We start from the raw sequence: 18641 nt of genomic DNA, 5'->3' as shown, positions 1-18641 counted from the left end.
GTGATTCTTCTGCTCTGGCATTTACTGTCTCTCATTTTATGCTCACGGCCTGTGTGCCGTGTGAATAGGACAGGTTTGCTCTGCCTGTTTTGGTCTCATTCAGTTTTGTGCAGGAGGCTGTTCTGCTGGACGAATGACTCCACATTCCATGCCTTTCCTGGGGTGCCCGGAGCCTTGACCCTCCTGTTCTCAGGAACACCTTTATCCCTCCCTCCCTTCCACACCTTGCTCCTCCTCCGGGGGGGTGGGGTGGGGGGGGTCCTCTGCCTGCGCCTCCTCCCACGGAGCCCTTCCCTTGTCCTGGGTCTCCTAGATCCTGTGCCCCCAAGGTGCCCCAAGCCCCACCCTCTTCACATTGTACCTGTCAGTAAAATCAAATGTTTGGAGAAGGTTGACTTTGTGCCTCCAGACAATCCCATTTTACTTTATTTAATTTATTTAACAGTACTTGATACAGGACCTACTTTCTTAACAACCCTGTGAGTAGGTGCTCTCATTATCTCCATTTTACAGATAGGAAAACAGACCCAGAGGGGGTAAAGGACCCTAAGGTCATACATCCAGGGGGTGGCAGAGCCAGGGTGCCAGCTCAGGCAGTCTGACTCACTCCAGAGTTCACGCTTTTAACCCCTAGTCTATGAAGTAGTCACTGTTGCTATTCTTATTTTGCAGATGGGGAAACTGAGGCACTGGGGGGTTTAGTGACTTAATCAAGGTCCTAGAACTAGTCAGAGGCGGAGCCTAGATTCAACCCCAGACAGGTGAGCTACAGAGCTAAAGCTCTGGGCCTGCACAGTACATTCACGGTGGGCGTGGTTCTCGCCCCGTTTCCAGCACGTTCAGTGCGGGACAGTCACCGACAGCACTGGAGGCCGTTCCCACACGACGCTGTGCTTCCTGCTTCTCTCACACTTTTTCACAAGTGAGAGTGTTTCCAGCCCAGATTTTCAGATGGTGGATTTGAGGCCCAGCTGTCTGAGAGCAGGATGTCGAAAGGGCCTGTAAAGTCCTGTACGCGGGAAGTCGCTCCCCGGGCCTTCAGAACGTGGAGACGAATTCCAGGATCTAAATGCTCCCCTGAAGCAAACTGTGTGCTTCCCCTACTGTGCATGGAAATGAGAGGCCATAAACTTGGCTTTTTCTCAGACTCGGAATGCCTGTCTAATTACAGGAAACAGAGCCCTCTCTCACAGCTAGCCAACGATTGCAACATCTCTTGGAGAACTTCTACACGACCTGAAGTTTGAAGCTTTGTATTCTAACGAGTCTGGCTGGGATTTTCACCTCTGGCTCTCCTTCCCTTCTCCCGGCCACAGTTGCTCCACCCTGCTTTGGGAATGGCACTTCTATGAAGTGTCTGTCTGTCTGTGAATATGTGGAGCTGAGACAAAGCATAGCTTCGCTCCCTGTGCTCGGCGCCCGGGGGCCCAGGCTCTCTCCAGGTCTGCAGCCGGCCTGCCCACATCTCTTGTGCCTAACAAGGTGGCATTAGTGGGCGTCATCTTAGGGCTCAGGTGACAAAGCTGGGAGAAGGGTTGAGGGGGACTAGAACTCAGATGGTGGCTCTCAGACAGCTGGGCCTCAAATCCATGAAATGGCCATGGCCATTTCGTCATGTCTTGTTAGATTGTCAGGGCCTTCTTTGTACAGCTGGTGGATTTGATCTCTCGTGTATTACTCAATCCCCCTGTTTGGGTCTTGGAAGGTGGCCATTTATCTGAAACAGAGACAGCCTAGTATAGTGAAAAGAGCTTTGTTTCTTACTCCCTTAAAAAGTAAGCAAATAAAATGAAAATAACAGCACTGGCTGGGTAACATCCTGATGTATTGCTGGTGGCAGCGTTTAGTGGTGACACGTTTGGAATGCAGCGTGGCCTTCTGTATTGAGAACTGTAGCTCATGCAGTAATCCCAACCCTAGGATCTTTTCTGGAGAAAACCATTTAACATAGGGGGAAAGTTATTTGCGTGAATATGTTCATAAGAGCATTATGTACAGTAGAAGAAGATTGCAAGCACCTATAGGTTCACCACAGGAGAATGTTAAGAAAGTGAGAGTATGTTTTCCCAAGATTAGCTCTCATGCAAAAACTGAATTATGAAGACTCTGAGACAGCATGATATTAAGAAAAAAGCCACAATTAAAAGTAAGCGTGCCCTGTGATTATACCCACATAAAATACATGCACATGACAGATGTGGAAGACGATATAGAAAAAGATTAATAGTTATTAAGATGGTGGGATTGTAGGTAACATGTTCTTGTATTATGAAAATAAACAGAGGAAGCAGTATAGAGTTTGGATTCAGACTGAGGATTAATTCTGGTATCGTAACACCTCGTCATGTGTCTTCTGCAACTCTTGAAACTCTCCTGGGACTCGGATTCAGCATCAGTAAAATGAGAGAACAGTTTCTAAGGGTGCCTGGATCTGAGCTTTACTCTGGCCACTAACAGTCTCTCGAGTAGAGTCTGCCGGACTTGCTTGTATCAGTAAGTAAGACTCGGGCAATTAGGAACGACAGTTGAAGCCCTTTAAGCACACCTGCTGGCCTGGCGGCCGTCGCGCACATCGGTTCTCACCTTTCATGGTTTGGCGAGGCTGCCCCTGCAGGTGCCCCCAGCCTGGGCCCGTGCTTGCTCAGTGAATGGGGAGCAAGCTACCAAGTGCTGCCTTGGAGGCTGCTGTGAGGTGAAGGCCTGTTTGGCAAAGTGGGTCACTTCCCTTCCACCCTATGCCCTCCAGTGGATGCTGGTGGCCCCTTCCTGGGAAGGCTGACCCCCTGCTGCCTACAGGTGGGCCTCAGGCTCTCTGTCCAGGTCTGCTCTGTTTGAGTCAAGGAGAGGGTTTCTGCTCATCGTTTGTTCTGTTGCTCTTAAGGATTTGCACATTATAAACGACCCTTCATTGCCGCACGCAGGTTTCATTAGCCTGGCCTCTGATCTCACATGCAAGGTGGCCATGTGCAAGGTACACCAAGCCTCAGAGAAAAGGCTTTTATGAGATGCTGACAGGTGCTCTTTGCCTGAGACCCCAAGTTCACTTCACTGGCTCATACTGGCTCTTCTGCTCTCTGTGTCCATGGGGTTAAGTGCATTTGCTGCCCATTTAATGAACCTGCACATGTTCTCAAGGGTAGAAAAGTGCTTAGGTAGGGGAAGGTGGGATGAGTTCTCTTCTAACAAATGCCAAGAAGGTGGTTAGGAAAAGCTGTAAAACAAGGCGGGTTTGGATTCCAGCTTTGTGAGTTAGGGTCCATGGCAGGCAAGTCTCGTGGCCCCCAAATTCCTCATCATTCCTGCCCTGCCTGCCTATTTTGAGCATCAAATAAGATAAGGCATTTGCTAAAAAGCTGTGCTAATGTGAGGCCAGTATTATTGCTACCAAGTAAATGCAAACAGTGGTATGAAATTATAGCCTGACGCGGTCCTGCCATCCCCATGTCAGTGTGTTTCTGGGGGGGTGGATATATTTCCTGAATGTGGGGAACTCTGATTATACCAGTGTTAAATTGTGAAATTGGAATGAAAAGTCAAAGATACCTTTCCCAGTTCATCTTCAGAGTGAGACATGGTGCTGGGTTTGGAGTCTGGGCATTGCCTCTCTGCTGCCCGCTCTTTCCACTGCAGCCGCCAGCGCTGGTCCTGGGCTCCCTGAGTCATGTGGCAGCAGCCTGGAGGGAGCGGCTCCTCCCTCCCGTGGGCCCAGGCCTCTCAGAGGGAAATGCGGTGGGCAGGGGGTGTGCAGTGCAGGCGTTGGGAAGACCCAGGTGCTCACTCTCTGCTTCTGGTTGGGGGTCCTGCCTGCTTCCAGCTGCTTATCCCAGGGATTGGCCCCTGACCGAAAAGGCCCTGGGCCCACGTCCGTCAGCTGGCAAGTGCTGAGCCCAGTGCACTTTGAGGAGGCAGAGGAATGGGGGGGAAGGGGATGAGGAGGAAGGAATGAGAGAAAACAGACGGAAGCAAGATGGCCTGCAAGCACCAGCTGTTTGGCATCGAGGATGTGGGGGAGAAAGAGGAGCAGGGGACAGTGACTCAGAGGAGCAGAGGCCAGCTGTGGAGGGCTGCCCTGGGGCTGGGGTGGTGGGCGGGGGTGCACCCCCACTCCCAGGCCGGAAGCGGGGACTGGGCAGGACTGGCTGCATCAGGAGCAGTTCCTGGGTGCCTCTTGGCAGGGTGGGTCCAGTGGGAGTGAATGGGAGGCCAGAGGTGGGGCATCAACAGCATTCGGCTCTTTCCAGAGCCTGTTGGGAGAGGAAGGGTGGGGACAGGGCCGTAATCTGAGTTTCAAGCGGAATAATTTGCTGTGTGTACTTTTTAATGAATTTTTTCCCCCCCATTAGATTTTAAACATTTTAAGGGCTTGGTTTGTATCTTCTTCCTCTTGTTTCCTCCAAAGCTGGCTGATCACCAGCTCACAGAAGAGGTTGTTTGTTTTATTCAGTACCTTTTACTGGATCTTGCCTCAAGCCTTATTCCCACCAGATTCAGGCTTAATGATTCTAGCAGTGACCGTTGGATCCTGAAAAATTACTTGCAGCTCGTGTTGGTTTATGTGAACATACTTGTTTAGTTTTAAAAGCAAGATTGCATTAGAGAAAGTTTGGGATAGAGAAATAAGGGGATTTCCGAAGTACCTCGAGGTTGGAGCAGTTAGGAGGGTGCGTTAATATGCTGGCGATTGTTGGGCTAATTAAATGGTTTTCCTCTCTGTTTATTGAATTATTGAGCTACTTGCTGTAGTTATAAAATACAAAGGGGTAAGACTGCATTTCACTTCTTAATTGACCGTCACCCCATTTCTGAGCAGAAGTGGCTGAGTGTAGGGACGTTAGAGTCACATGACCTGGGATCACCGCCCCCTCTATCCGTCAGCAGCACAGGCTAAGCCATGTTATTGACCACCTTCCAGAGTTCTACCAGGGGGTCCCCGTGGCCCAGGCACAGGTGCCATGAATGTCGCACTCCTGTAGGCCAGGCCCTCTGCTGGGTGCACGGTAAGGAACGTGAGCAGGGAACTTAATCTCACTGACCCTCAACTTCTTCAACTGAAAATGGGGCCAACCTGGGCTCCGACCTCAAGGGGCTGGAGTAAGGATTACACGAGATACTCCCTGGAGGATGTGTGGAATAGTCCCGGGCAGATAGGATGCGTTTGGATAAACACTACTTATTTTTACTATCACTCCCATCGCCCAAGTATGTGGGTTCCCCTTGCCACACCGTTAGTCACTGTCTTCTGGGCTCATGCTCACCCCAGACAGTGGGGCCCCTTGCCAGCACGCAGGTGGGCTGGGCCCCAAAGAGCAGCCACTGCGCAGGAGAGCTGTGTGCTCCAGGGCTTGGGGGGGCACTGGGAATTCGCAGACTGCAGAGTCCCGTGGCCAGGCCCTTGGAGGGAGAGCTTCCCAGTCCTAGGGTTGGCCAGGGCATTGCTTCCAGAGGCACACGTGATGTCTGTGGTCTGTGCTGTGCTTCTTGAACACCTGTGTGCCAGGCCTCTGATGCTTTGGGGGACACAGAGAGGAGAATACGAGTGGTGACTGGTCACATCTGACAGCACTTTGTTGTTTACAAACACCATCTTTCTGGACACTCGCAAGAATGCTGTGAGGTACGTTACTGTTGCCAATTTGTAGGTGAGAAAACCAGGCACAGACATTCTAGATAGTTCCAGATTCTAGGAAGATGTTTATTTGCATTGTGGGAGGGTCAGTGCCTTTCTGCAAGTAAGTAGCTAGCCTGTAAACCTAAATACTTCATGAAGGGGTTTATGCATGGCAGATCTCCTTACAAACCGTGTAACTGTCTTCCTGCTGGTGTTACTGAGCACATCTCTGCAGCTCACCCTTCTGAGTGTTTTCCCTATCCCCTCATTTACCCCTCACCAGAACTCTGTGTTGGGTACTTGTATTAGCCCTGTTTTACAGATGTGGGCTCTGAAGCCCAGAGAAGGTGAGTATCTTGCCCAAAGCCTCAGGCTGAGTAAGTGGCAGAACAGGCCAGGTATGCAGGTGTCTGACCTGGCCTGTCCTCCACTACCTCTCCTATGCATGCCCCTTATATACCCAAGGGCAGGTGCTTTCTCCCTCTGCCTTGTTCCAGAACAAAACTGTATTGTCCTAACTGGCAGGCCGGGTTCCCAGAGGCTTTCATCTCTGCGAACAAAAGCCATTCCCTGTTGAGTAGGTCACCCGACATCCTGCAGAGTAGATGCCGGCTTGGGATGCTATGCAGATAAGTCTGTGTTCTCATCTCCCTGATGGCTTGCTTTTAATTCAAGTCCATTAACTTATCTAAGATGAAAAAAGGAGAGGTGGACGCACACACAGTTAAACTCAGGGACCAGAGAATGAGGCAGAGATGATTCTGGACTGGGAGGCAGTGGATGGGCAATTCTGATAGAGTAAATACCCAGGGAGTGCCAGGTGGTGTGTGTACTAATGGGAGTTTCTAGAACTGCCCCTTCGTGTGACTGTGAGGCTTCGGACAGGGGGGACCCAGCTGGGCTGACCCCGCTTTTCCTCCTGTTGCAACTACGTATCCCCCAGCAGACTTCTGGAATGTGGTTCCCTTTCAGCCAGTTCTGGAATAGGGGCTGCGGCGCTGACTTTTGGCATCTCTCTGTGTTTTAAATGCAAAGGCCCCTTGAAAGCTGATCAGAAACACCAGCTGCTGGCCTTTTAAAAACCTGGGGTCTTGGATTCTGTCAATGTCAACTTCCTGGCGGTGATATTGTACGAAGCTTAAGCAAGATGTTACCCCTGGGGGTCCCTGGGTGAACGGTCTGAGGAGTACTCTGTATCATTTCTTAGAAGGGCAAATGAGTCTACAAGTAAATCACAAAATAAAAAGCCCAAAAAAAGGGTCTTCTATATACTACAAACTGCTGAGGAGTCCTATATTTGAATTTTCAAGGAGCAGCTTATCTACCCTGTGTCTAACACTTTGCCAATATCCTATAAAAATAAAAATAGGTTGCCAAGACCACACAAGGAATTAGAAGGGAATGGAGTACTGACACAGGATGCTGCAACGCAGCTGAGCCTCGCAGATACGGTGGGTGAGTGAAAGAAGCCAGACACAGGAGGCCCCCTGCTATATGATTCCGTTTATGTTGGATGTCCAGATCCACAGAGACAGAAAGCAAACGCATGGTTGCTTGGGACGGAGATAGGAGGGCACCTGGGGACGAGGGACTATTGATGGTTACAGGGTCTTCTCCAGGTGATGGTTGCACAACTCGTTGACTAGATTAAGAACCATTGATTTGCACAGTTTAAATGAGCAACTTGTATAGTATGTGGATTATATAGCTCAGTAGAGCTATTAAAAAAATGTAGGTCCTTTGGCAGTTTCAAGAGAAGTAATAACAGTCCTGTGGAAATAGCTGGTGTCTCCTAGATGAAAGCATTTCCGGACACTGGTTGTAACCCCTAAACCAGCCCACTGTCCCTGGGGCATGTTCTCGGCTCCCTGGAAAAGCAGAATCACAGGCCTCCCGCTGAAACCACAGTGGTGTTTCCGATGGCTCATCCCGAGGGGTTTCCAGTGTGTGCCTGGCTTCTGCCAGGTGCTCTCACACAGGCTTTCTTGAACGTGCAGCCCCACACGGTAGGTAGTTTCATGCCCACGGTTTATAGGTAAAGAAATGGAAGCCCCAGAGAGCGTGTGCAGCAAGGGAGGGCTGCAGCGAGAGCCACAGCAGACCGGGGGCTCTTTGACCCCAAAGGCCGTTCTCTCTTCACTGCCCGGTGGGACGCTGGGTTGGTGGGTTTTCCGTGGCATCTTCCAGGGTCTTTCAGGGACAGGTAGCTTAAGGAAAGGCCTTTGAGTTCCATGCAAGTTGTTTCCAGGCTTATGTCCTCAGGGGGCAATCTCTGCTCCCTCCGGAAGTGAGGATGACATTCCACCCTGCTCCCTGGTGCAGCTCATCCCCAGGGAGCTTTGACGGAAAGAGAACTGTGGGAAAACAGGAGGAGGCTTTTCACGGACACGTTTCTGAATGTCATTAGCCCTTAGAGGAAACATGTTTATTCCCCTGAAGCTCTCAGCTTTGTCTGTGTCCTGCCTGTTCAAGAATCCTTGACTCCAGGAGCTATATTTGGAAAGAGATGGAAGTCACAGCGCTCCAGCCAGGGAACCTGATGTCGTTGTATGTGATAATGCTGATGTGTAGGAAACAGGGCCCTCGTGGTAATATGGGCATGAGTGGAGGCGGCAGGACAATAAATGGGAAAAGATTTGCTCTCGGTTGGTGATGTTCAGAGTGGTCCAAGGCAGACTCATTAGTTCCCAGGTTGCTTATTCAAAATGCACATTCTCAGGTCCCAACCAGGCCTACGGAAATCTGAAACTTGGGGGTCATATCTAGGAACTTGTGTTTTAATAAGCTCTCAGGAAAATCCTTTCACACCCTGAGGTTTGAGGAGCATAGCACCAGATGATCTGACACCCTCGGAGTTGAGCAGGATGAGCACCTCCTTCTCTGCTTAAGCTGACGCTGCAAGGTGGAAGGTGAGCTGGAAGGGAATGCCCGCTCATTGACTGGAAACGTGTGGAACCCTTGCTCTGTCCAGGCACTCCCTGCTTGAGGCAGTTTGCATCCTGGTCGGGGAGTCAGACCGCAAACTCGGGCAACGGATGCAGAAACTACTGCACGTGGTGAGGGTGACACGTTAGCCCGATGGAGGAGGACGAGGAGGAGATGCGTAAGTAAAGAGCAAGGAGAGCAGACTTCCAGAGAAAAGGAACAGCTGGTGGAAAGCTGCAGGTGCAGAGGAGCTGGGTCAAAGGGTGAGCAACGGCCAGGTGGCCTGATGGTGGTGGGCAGGGGGTAGGTGGCAGAGGGGGCACTGGAGAGATGAGCCAGGACCAGACCCTCAGGACGAAGGGAAGGAGTTTGACTTTGACTCTGACAGTGGTGGACAGCTACTGAAGGATTTCATCAGGGCAGGGACAGGATCTGATGACCGATTTAGGACCCGTCTGGCTGCGTATGCAGGCTGCTTTGGACAGGGGCAAGAATGAAGCCAGGGGTGCGCCTAGGGAGATTCTATCCCAACTGTGATGGTTACACAGTCATATTTTCATCTTGTATTTTTTGTAGGAAGCCAGGGGGTACAACTTAATTGGAACTGTTTTGTCAACAGTTTCTATGTTAGCATTTTACAGATGGACCAGGTTTGCATTGCGAGTGTACATCCTCATTGCTTTCATTAGGTAACATTATATGTATTACGGTACCAGCTCTGTATGTACCCATTTAATTAGACATACTGCTACCTATTTAAAAAAGTGAATTTTGTCCAAAGAAAATTCAGCTTAGATGTCCATATTTTTGAGACATACAAAGCCAAGCTCTGTTGATTACAGTTTTGCAGCATCTTCAAGTTTTAATTTGTTTCAGAAATCTGAGCTCACTAGCATTGCCTGGGCCGGTGTTTTCTTAGCTGAGAACTGCTTACCTGGGTGTAGAAGATCTAATAGTTTATTTAGAAGAATGATTCATTGCTGTAGGTGTCGGGAGTCCTGGGTTTTATCTTTTTTGTTGTGTAAGTTTGATTTGACCTTAGACAAGTCATCCGAGTTTGTATTTTAGTGTCTCTTTGCAGAAGGTAGGTAATAACAGTTCTGGTAAACCTTCAGCATGGTAACTGGGCGACAGCTCTCTGAGGCCTAGGAGAGACAATAGCATGTGCAAAGGCCCTGTGGCAGAAGGGAGCAGGCTGATACTGTAGGAACTGAAATGTAGTTTGTGTGGTTGGAGAGCAGAGTGCAAGGGGAAAGTGGTCCGGGGGCGATGCTGTAGGTGGGCAAGGCCAGGTTGGGCAGGATCTTATTTACCTTGTTGGGGACTTTAATCTTCATCCAAAGAGCAAGGGGAAGCCTTTGGAGGATTGAAGTAGGGAAATGACGAAAGGTTGATAGATATGTGATCTCATTTACTCTTCACAACAAGTAAATGTGGTAGGAAATATCCCCATTTTAAGCCAACACAGAAGCTTAGGGAAGTGGAGAGTAAGTAGCTTACCTAGGAGCATGTTGCTGGAGCCAGGAAACAGGCTCCGGTCAGCCTGAGTCCAGAGTCCTCTGTCCTTCCTATCAGTTTAGCTCAATAATAATAAAACAGTAACCATTATTTTAAAATGCTTTGAACTCTTAGGATGAAAGATCTCCCTTAAATGACAAAGTGGTACTGTGGAGCCGAAACGTGAGCGTCGCTGGCAGTAGACAGGCCCGTCTGCGTGGCTCCCGCCCAGCGTCTTCAAGGTCCTGGGTGTCTGGCCGGGGCGTCTCACAGGCAGCTATCAGCACAAAGAAGGGTTTGGCGGCTCTGGCCGGCCATCTGACTCTGCCTTTGTCCATAAGGGCTCATTGTCTGTGAAATGTGCCCGGGGTGTTTGCTCTCAGGGATTTCGGTTGGGAAATCAGAGCTGGGCAGTTCATGCATGGTTTCACTGGTGTAGTTGTGCCATGCCCGGTTTCTGCCCTTTGCTCTCTCCCTCTTGGGTGTCAGCTGGTTTACGTGGATGCTTAGAAGCCGGCCGTCGGTATCACCAGCTCCATTATGAACCCACGAAGCTGCGCTTCCAGGTGAAATGGGAAAACAGCTGTGGGCCCGTGGCCCTGAGGCTTCTGCTAATGGTGCCAAATGTCTGTTCTTTTCCTAGTTGACCATGTCGTGCCCGAGCCCGGGACGAGCCTGCTGGCCGCCTTCGACCAGTGGAGGGAATGGGCCGACAGCAAGTCCTGCTGTGACTACTCTCTGCATGTGGACATCACCGAGTGGCATAAGGGCATCCAGGAGGAGATGGAGGCCCTGGTGAAGGACCACGGTAGGTTGCACTGACCCACACCCTGTGGGATGCATTTCAGCCCCTGAGCTGGCCCAGCTCTGTGAGGAAAAGCTCTGTGAATAGTGCCCATGGATCCCCTCCATGCCTCGCCCCTGTGCCTGCAGGGAGAGAGGGCTGGGTCGCAGCTCATGCTGATTGGAGCTAGCAAAACCCAACCCAGTGACAGAAGCTTGCGTTGAGAAGAGAAGCTGAGCCCTATTACAGGATCTGATCTATTTGTACGGATCAGCTACGTGCAGCTTCTTGGTTTGGAGGAACCGCGCTCCTTAGCGAGGTTGGCTAGTTGAGTCTGCAGACTGGCCCTTAAAGGGAAACGATGCATATCCCAGTGAGGATTCTGGCTGTCGTTGGAAAATGCCCCAGTCTCTGACAGCCTCTTCCAGCAAACCTGGAAGAGCCAGGGTAAATTTGAGGGTGAGGAGGCTCTGGGACAACCTGTGGGAGTCCGTTTTTGTTCCATAGGACTATTTTGGGGAGCAGAATTCCAGGTTTGGGTTCTGAAAGATTCCCAGGAAGGTTGAGGAATCTTGCCAACCTCTGTACCTCTGAGATCCTCTTGTCCACAGGAATCTTGGGGGTTTAGGTGGTATTGCCAGATTATATATCACCTTCTGGGGTCCCCTTGAGCTTGGCCATAGACAAGACTCCTGGGGTCACTGGATCTTAATTGCCAGGGAAACACCTACTGCTTTTGAGTTCTGTGACTTCTAAGCTCAGAAGTACCAGGAGCTGTGAGTAAGACGGCAGGAGGGAGATCTCTAGGCATGGCTATGGTAGAAATACATAGGAATGATAGGAAGAGTTCAGAATGAAAATCTAGAAAACCTAGGGTTTATTTCTTTGCTCTTCCACAAATTAGCTGCATGACCTTGGGCAAAACACTTAAATTTTATGACCCTCAATTAAAAAAATCTTTCACATGTGGGTATTGGACTAGATAGCCTAAGATTCTTTCTGGCAGGAAGGTCCCACATACAAGAAGATAGGCAACCCTTGATCTTTCTTTTGAGAATATTAAGACTCAACTTTCCATACTTAAAATGAATCTGCTTCACATCAGCCAGGAGGGTTGCCATAGCAACTGTTGCCTGGCTGGACAGAGGGGCTGGGTTGGCCTGAGGCATTGAACTCAGGCATCCCCAGGTGGCCTGAATTAAGCTCCAAGACTAGAGAATTGTCAGGACAGTTGTTTACCATGGCGATGGATGTTGGGCAGGGCTGTTTGGTGCCTTGGGAGGCAAGAACTCTAAAATGCCAGCCCGAGAATTGCGACATCAGCTTGGTGCACTTGTGGGCCTTTTCTTACTGAAAATGGTTTCTTTAAAGTCAGCAGGGAGGGCAGTCTGTTTACCAAAGAAAGAGCTTTGTGATAGCTCTTGATCCACAGACTCTTCAGATTCATTTTCTTCTTAAAGTCATAGCAGTTGGGGACAATTTTTGCTTTTAGTTTTCACTTTTAATTGTGGCAAAATACAACACAATGTAAAATTTGCCATCTTTAAATGTACAGTTCAGTAGTAAGAACATTCACATTGTTGTGCTACCATCGTCACCATCCTTCTCCAGAACTTAACCGAACGTCTGTGCCCATTAAACCATGATTTCCGTTTCTCCCTCCCCAGCCCCTTGCAAACACCATTCTATTTCTGTCTCTATGGACTTGACATATAAGTGGGATCCTACAGTATTTGTCTTTTTGTGATTGGGATATTTTACTTAGCATTGTGCCCCCAAGGCTCATTGCATGTATCAGAATTTCCTTCCTGCTTAAGGCTGAACAGTACTCCCATTGTATGCATACACCACATTTTGTTTATCCATTCATCTGTCAGAGGACACATCTACCCTTTGGTTAATTGTGAATAGTGCTGCTGTGTGTGTATGGGTATACAAATTCAGGCGACTTCTAATTTTCATAGTTTTAAACTTAGAGAAAAACTCTAAGAATCCTAAAATGAACTTTGCACCCTAGTCCCAGATTGGCTGATTGTTTATATTCTGCTGCATTTGCTTTATATTTCATCTCCATCTCTGTCTCTCTCTCCTCTCTGTTTCTCTCTCTTCCTCTTTCTCTCTGCATATATGTATGTAAAGAACTATAACTTTCTTATTCCCTTCCAGATTATTTGGTTTATCTGTTAAAGCCCCGTCTTCATGTCTCTGTTTCTGTTTCTGTCCACTAGGGGTAAATTCCTTCCTGGTGTACATGGCTTTCAAAGATCGCTTCCAGCTAACAGATTCCCAGGTGAGAAAATGTGCTTTTCTGAACAGGCTTGCTGGCATTTGGTACCCTTGGGCCCCTGCTGTTGTCTTGGAAGCTGCCTCCAGTGTATGAACATCCCTTAGGCTCATGGAAGATGGCTGGTGGATGGTGTCCCTGATGTAACTCTACCTTTAGGGAGGGTATGAGCCTAGTTTCCCGGCTCACCAGGACCAGTGTGCCCCCAGGCTCCGGAATCAGCCTCAGAGTTGCCTGCTGTGGGGCAGCATGGCTGAGCTGTGTGCTCAGGGACTCCTCAGCAAACCTCGCGCAGGGCTGGTGGCCTCCACGGGCTTCTCCTAATCCATGCCCTTCGGGTTGCGCTGCTTCTGTTAATTACTGAGAGTCCTGCTCTGCCACGTGCAGCCAGAAACACTGCCCTCAGAGCACGTCACCAAACCCAGCCTTCATAGAAGCACCCGAGGGTGCTGGCTCTGATCCCCTGGGCCTGCAGGGAGGTTACTGTTCTTGTGAACAGGAAAGATGGAAGTCCCTGTCTCTAATCTCCACCCTCAGATCTATGAAGTACTGAGTGTGATCCGGGATATTGGCGCGATTGCCCAAGTCCACGCAGAAAACGGCGACATCATTGCAGAGGTATGGTGTTTTCCTCTTCATCATTTCTTTACGACTTTCAGGGCAGGAGGCGGTGTTGAGAGAGTGAAGGGACTTCTGAAGTAGCTCAACTCCAAGGTCAGAAAAGCAGGGTGACCTGGTGTGAATGCCCAGGGGTGCTGTGCTGACAGTGTCACCAGCAGCCTGGATGTGGGTGTGTCCTGCAGGACATGCAGCCGGTTCCCTTCGTTGCCTGGTGCTGGAGTGCGGCTGCCTCTGGGGTGGGGGCCTGGGAGTGCACGGGCTTTCAGCAGCCCAGGAGAACAGCTGACTGCATTTGGGAGGCTGTAACTGGTCTGTCACAGCCCAGGCCGGACTGGTCACAGAGTAGCGAGCCCCTCTCTCCATGGGGTCTTGGAAAGCTGAATGGTCAGCAATGTGTTGCCTGAGCAACTCTGAGCTCTAGCAGTCAGAGCCATCCGAAGTCCAGGCCTCCCTGACAGCCTGGCTGTCATTTATGCAGGAGCAGCAGAGGATCCTGGATCTGGGCATCACAGGCCCCGAGGGACACGTGCTGAGCCGGCCTGAGGAGGTGAGCATCCGCGGAGGGGAATGCATGGGTCACTGTCCCTCAGGTGCTCCCGGGCCACGCAGGCCCCACTGGTGGGTCCTGCCTGTCGAGAGTGGGGCTTCTTGGATGCCGGCTTGGGCCCCTCTAAGGAGTCACTGTTACATGCATGCGTGTCTTCACAGGCAAAGGGTACTGTGAGCCTGAGCTGTGGGGTCAAGCAGTAGGATTGATTAGTCTGCAGACCCCCCTCTTTCTGTCTCAAATTCTTCAAGCCCTTTCTTGGGTCGATTCAAACTATGTTTTATTAGCATCCTGCAATCTGGGTTTTGAGATTCATAACCCGGGGCCTCCACAGTCTGACCAGCCACCAAGACATAATTGTGGGGCTCTAGAAGCGCTTCTAAATATCTATAAAAGCATAGAGGGAATTGTAAATTTTTCTGTGATAAGTCTACACAGGGTTTAACATGATCAGCAGAGAGTGGTAGACAGAATCTTGCAGAATTAGGGAGGGAAAATTAAGAGGAGCTAAGTGGAGAGTTCCCCTTTGCTGGCACAAAGGTTGAGAATCCCTGGACGGTGAGGTAGAAGAGGGGTGCTCACCTCGCGTGTGGTGAAGAATCTGGTCTGCTGAGTTAGAATTCCTGGCCTTGTCGGAAGTTGATTTGTTAACGAAAGGCTCAAGGTCAGGCTTTCGAGGACCTGGCAGCTCTGAGTGGAGAGAACTCTGGGGAGGCATCTCAGGAAATGTCTCCTGACAAGAAAGTAGTGACAGAGGAGGGACGCTAGAAAAGGGCGGAAAATCACCAAGGCACTGGATGTTGGCTTCAAGTGGGGATTTTTCCTTCTGGAGACAGGTGGAGGGAAGTGCTTGCTGAGAGGCGCGTGAAGGGGGCCTGTGTCCCCAGACCACGGACCTGGAGCACAGGACTCGCACTGGCTCAGGACCTGGGTGCAGGGTGATGAGGGCGCCATCACAGGCCGCCTGGGCTGGGGAGGTGGCACGGTGTCGCCAGCCTTTTCCCTCGGACTCTGGGGAGGGAAGAGGCAGGGGAAGGAGAGTGTAAGAAAGAGGCAGGAGAAAGAGAAGGCGGAAGCCACTTGGAATGTCTGCACACGCTGAGGGTTTATGCTTCCTTGTTTGCCTTCTTCCTATGAATGCACACAGACAGACAAGCAGACACAGATAGGCAGACGGACACATGCAGACACAGTCAGATACACACAGACATGCCGATACACCGACACACGTGGAGATAGACACAGGCACAAACAGGCACCAGACACAGACAGACACACACACACACAGACAGGCAAGGCAAGCACAGTCACACACACAGAGAAGACACACACAGACTGGCACGCAGACACAGCAGATGCATGCCAATCAGGGGCCCAGGGACTCGGATTCTTCCCACGCAAGCCAGTCCTCCAGAGGAAGGGCCCGGACAGAAATGGCTCTCTTGTCCCATTTACTGCTGTGAGGAGGACGGCACTGTCCACTCCCCCAGGAGCCCCCATCCACACCTGCTGCTCCCGTGCAGTCATTAATAAGGCCTCTGTTCACTTCAAAAGCATTCAGATTGGGACAGAAAATGGATAATCATGTGTCCTGGGAGGCACGGAGGGTTCCAGCAGGGTCTTTCACACTTTACCCTGTGGACTTTGAGGTGACCACAGAGATGCAGGACGTCCCCTCTCTGTGCCACCCGGGCCAGAGGACCTTCTGTTGTAACAGGAGCCAAGGAGAGGGAGGGCCGATTGTTTAGCTATTCCAGGAATTAAAAACACTTGGATGTTTAATGAGCTTTCTCAAGAGCCATTTGGCTTCCTTTGGATTTCTAGACATGTCTCTTCACATAGTTGATGCCCGAAAGGCCAAATGTGAACGAAGTTGTCTTAGTTTATTAAATTAGATTACCAGTTAATGCAATTACAGAACTTTAGTTCTTGGCCAAGCTCCTGTAGAAACGTGGTTAGCTCAGATAATTCAGTTAGGATTGGTTCTTCCTTGTGAAAAATAGCAGCTCTTTATGGAACAGTCTAGCTTTAACCATGGAAGCAAACTGAAACTATTTATTTGTTCAGTAAACACTTTTGGGCACCTGCTATGTACCGGGTGCTCTGATGGGAGTTTTGGGGGTGGGGCATGGAGGATACCAAAAGCCAAGTAAAACCCAGCCCCTTACCTCCAAGAGGGGAAGCCACAGCCTTTTGCAAGGGTTTGGGAGGTTGCAAGAGACTTTGAGATCCATCGTTCCATGGTTTCCTGTGTTCCTTCAGTGGCCCCTTTCCAAACATGCCCTGCTTATTCCTCTGTAAGATGTCCTTTGACCTCAGTAGTCTTACGTGATCAGGTATTAGCAGTGATCCCTCGGGGTCTTGGAAATATCATTCACTGAAGCACCAGGTTTGTAGAGTCAGATGATTAACTGGAGCGCCTCTTCCATCTTGTGCCAGAGGTTGTGCCAGGCTGTGGCCGGCCACGGTTGTGCCTTGCATACAGAGGGCCTTTGGTTTACACAAATCTGCCTGCTCCTGACCCAGTGCCCTGTGAGGTTGCCTTGTTCCTGGGGCCATGCTGGCTTCTTCTGTGGGCATTAGACGGAAGCCTGGCCAAAATCACATCACTGAATGACTCAAGAGTATATGGCTGGAATGAAGGCACCAGATTGGAAGAAATTCCCATGCCTGCTGGCTCTCAAGCCTTAGCAGAGAAGTCACCTGTGGTTCTGGGGCCTACCCACAGAGTTCCTGATCCTGTGAGTGTGGAGAAGGGCCCGAGAACCTGCATTTCCTACAGACTCTGGGCTGATGCTGGCGTGGCTGGCCTGCTGATCACACTCAGAAGGGCAGGGAAGGAATTGCCCTGTCATTTCAGCCCACCAGTGTTGAGTGACCCTGGGCACGTCACATCCCCCTCCCGCAGCACCACTTGGGTTAGGACCTTGAGGACACAGTCCTCTCATTCACCTTAGCCTTTCTCAGTGGGTAAAGGTGGGCTTGCGGGGTGGGCACCGACTAGGCACAGTTCTCACATCCAGATGCTCTTCTGTAGGTGGAGGCCGAAGCGGTGAATCGTTCTATTACCATCGCCAACCAGACCAACTGCCCCCTGTACATCACCAAGGTGATGAGCAGGAGCGCGGCCGAAGTGATCGCCCAGGCCCGCAAGAAGGGTGAGTGTCACCGGCTGTGGCTGCCGGCAGGTCAGGAGGCCCCTTTTCCAGACCTTCATGCCAAGTGGGCCGCTTTCATCACGTTCCAGCATTAACCTAATTACCGCCGGGCGAGGCAGGGAGCTCCAGTTTCTCCCTCTGTCCCGTCGCTGCGGCCCTGTTAATATCTATTTAAAGCCTCACATGGCAAAGAGTGGGTAGGCAGGCACATTTCCCTCCTGCCCCTACTTTAAAGAAGTTGGATTTAATTTGATGCAGTCTAAATAAACTAGGCACATCCACAGATAATGTCAGTTTCCATCTGCTACAGAATCCTTCTATTGACAAATGCACGTCCCTTCTGTGGCTGGTAGTGATTTCTGTACGGGTCAGTAAGAGGGTCTTGGGGTGTAGGATGGGGCATCTTGCCCTGGCCTCCTCCCGTCTGGGTCTGGTGCCTGAGTCGCTCCCTATAAAGCACACTGATATATTCTGGGCTGAGGCTGGCTCTCTGCTGGTACCAGGGAAGCCATTGAGAAGGTCCTTGGAAACTAATTTACTAAGTGCAGCTTCCAGCACTGCTTCAGGAGCACCTTATCCATTATGAATGCAGCAGAGCCCTGTCGTAACCCGCCCTTGGCTGTGAGTTTAGAGAATCACCCCCACGGCCCCTGCCGTGGAGTGCAGCTGCCCGTACGGAAAGCCTGATAGCGTGCGGTTGACTTTGAGGGCAGATCTTGGCCTGATGTGAACATGAATATCACAAAGGGGTCCTCCCTCCCTCCTGCCCCCCTTCCTGCCTCTCTCCCCATTGCATTCCTCCGCCCTGGGCCTCTCTGAACCCCTCCATCTTGCCGTCTCCATTTGTCTCTTGATTTCTGTGTAGCTTTCTCCTGGTCCCTGAATCTCTTTCTTGGTCTCTCTCTTCCTTTCAGTCTCTTTCTATCCCTTTATCTCCTGTGTCTTTCTTTCTCTGTCAATAAGGGAGCAGTTTGACCTCTGTGCTTTTGTTTCTAGTTCTCTGTGGGATGTGAGCCACATGGATGGAGGACTGTAGGATATTTTCCACTGGTGGGCGACCTTGGGTCAGGACCTAGAACAGATTGCTCAGTGACCACTGAGTCAGTCTGTCCCTGGAGATGATGGCTTCCAGATGGACCCAGCAATCCTGGCCCCTGTTCTTGGTGCCCCGGGCCTCTGTCCTTAGGCTTCGCCTTATGTGGTTGCTGCATTACTGT

At 50.6% G+C, this 18641-nt stretch overlaps 1 protein-coding gene across 2 annotated transcripts in view; it reads left to right on the top strand.

Annotated features, from left to right (window-relative positions):
- Positions 1 to 18641, top strand: part of DPYSL2 (dihydropyrimidinase like 2) — a 107235-nt gene that overhangs the window by 69301 nt on the left and 19293 nt on the right. For both annotated transcript variants that reach the window (XM_036888778.2, XM_036888779.2), the window contains exons 4-8: positions 10674 to 10838; positions 13043 to 13104; positions 13636 to 13716; positions 14198 to 14266; positions 17304 to 17424. In XM_036888778.2, coding sequence (XP_036744673.1) covers positions 10674 to 10838; positions 13043 to 13104; positions 13636 to 13716; positions 14198 to 14266; positions 17304 to 17424 — 498 coding nt within the window. The remainder of the gene's footprint in view (positions 1 to 10673; positions 10839 to 13042; positions 13105 to 13635; positions 13717 to 14197; positions 14267 to 17303; positions 17425 to 18641) is intronic.

Source organism: Manis pentadactyla, chromosome 1 (assembly GCF_030020395.1).
Source record: "Manis pentadactyla isolate mManPen7 chromosome 1, mManPen7.hap1, whole genome shotgun sequence".
Lineage (NCBI taxonomy): Eukaryota > Metazoa > Chordata > Mammalia > Pholidota > Manidae > Manis > Manis pentadactyla.
The sequence above is the reverse complement of the archived record's forward strand: the minus strand, read 5'-3'. Positions and strand labels throughout refer to the sequence as shown.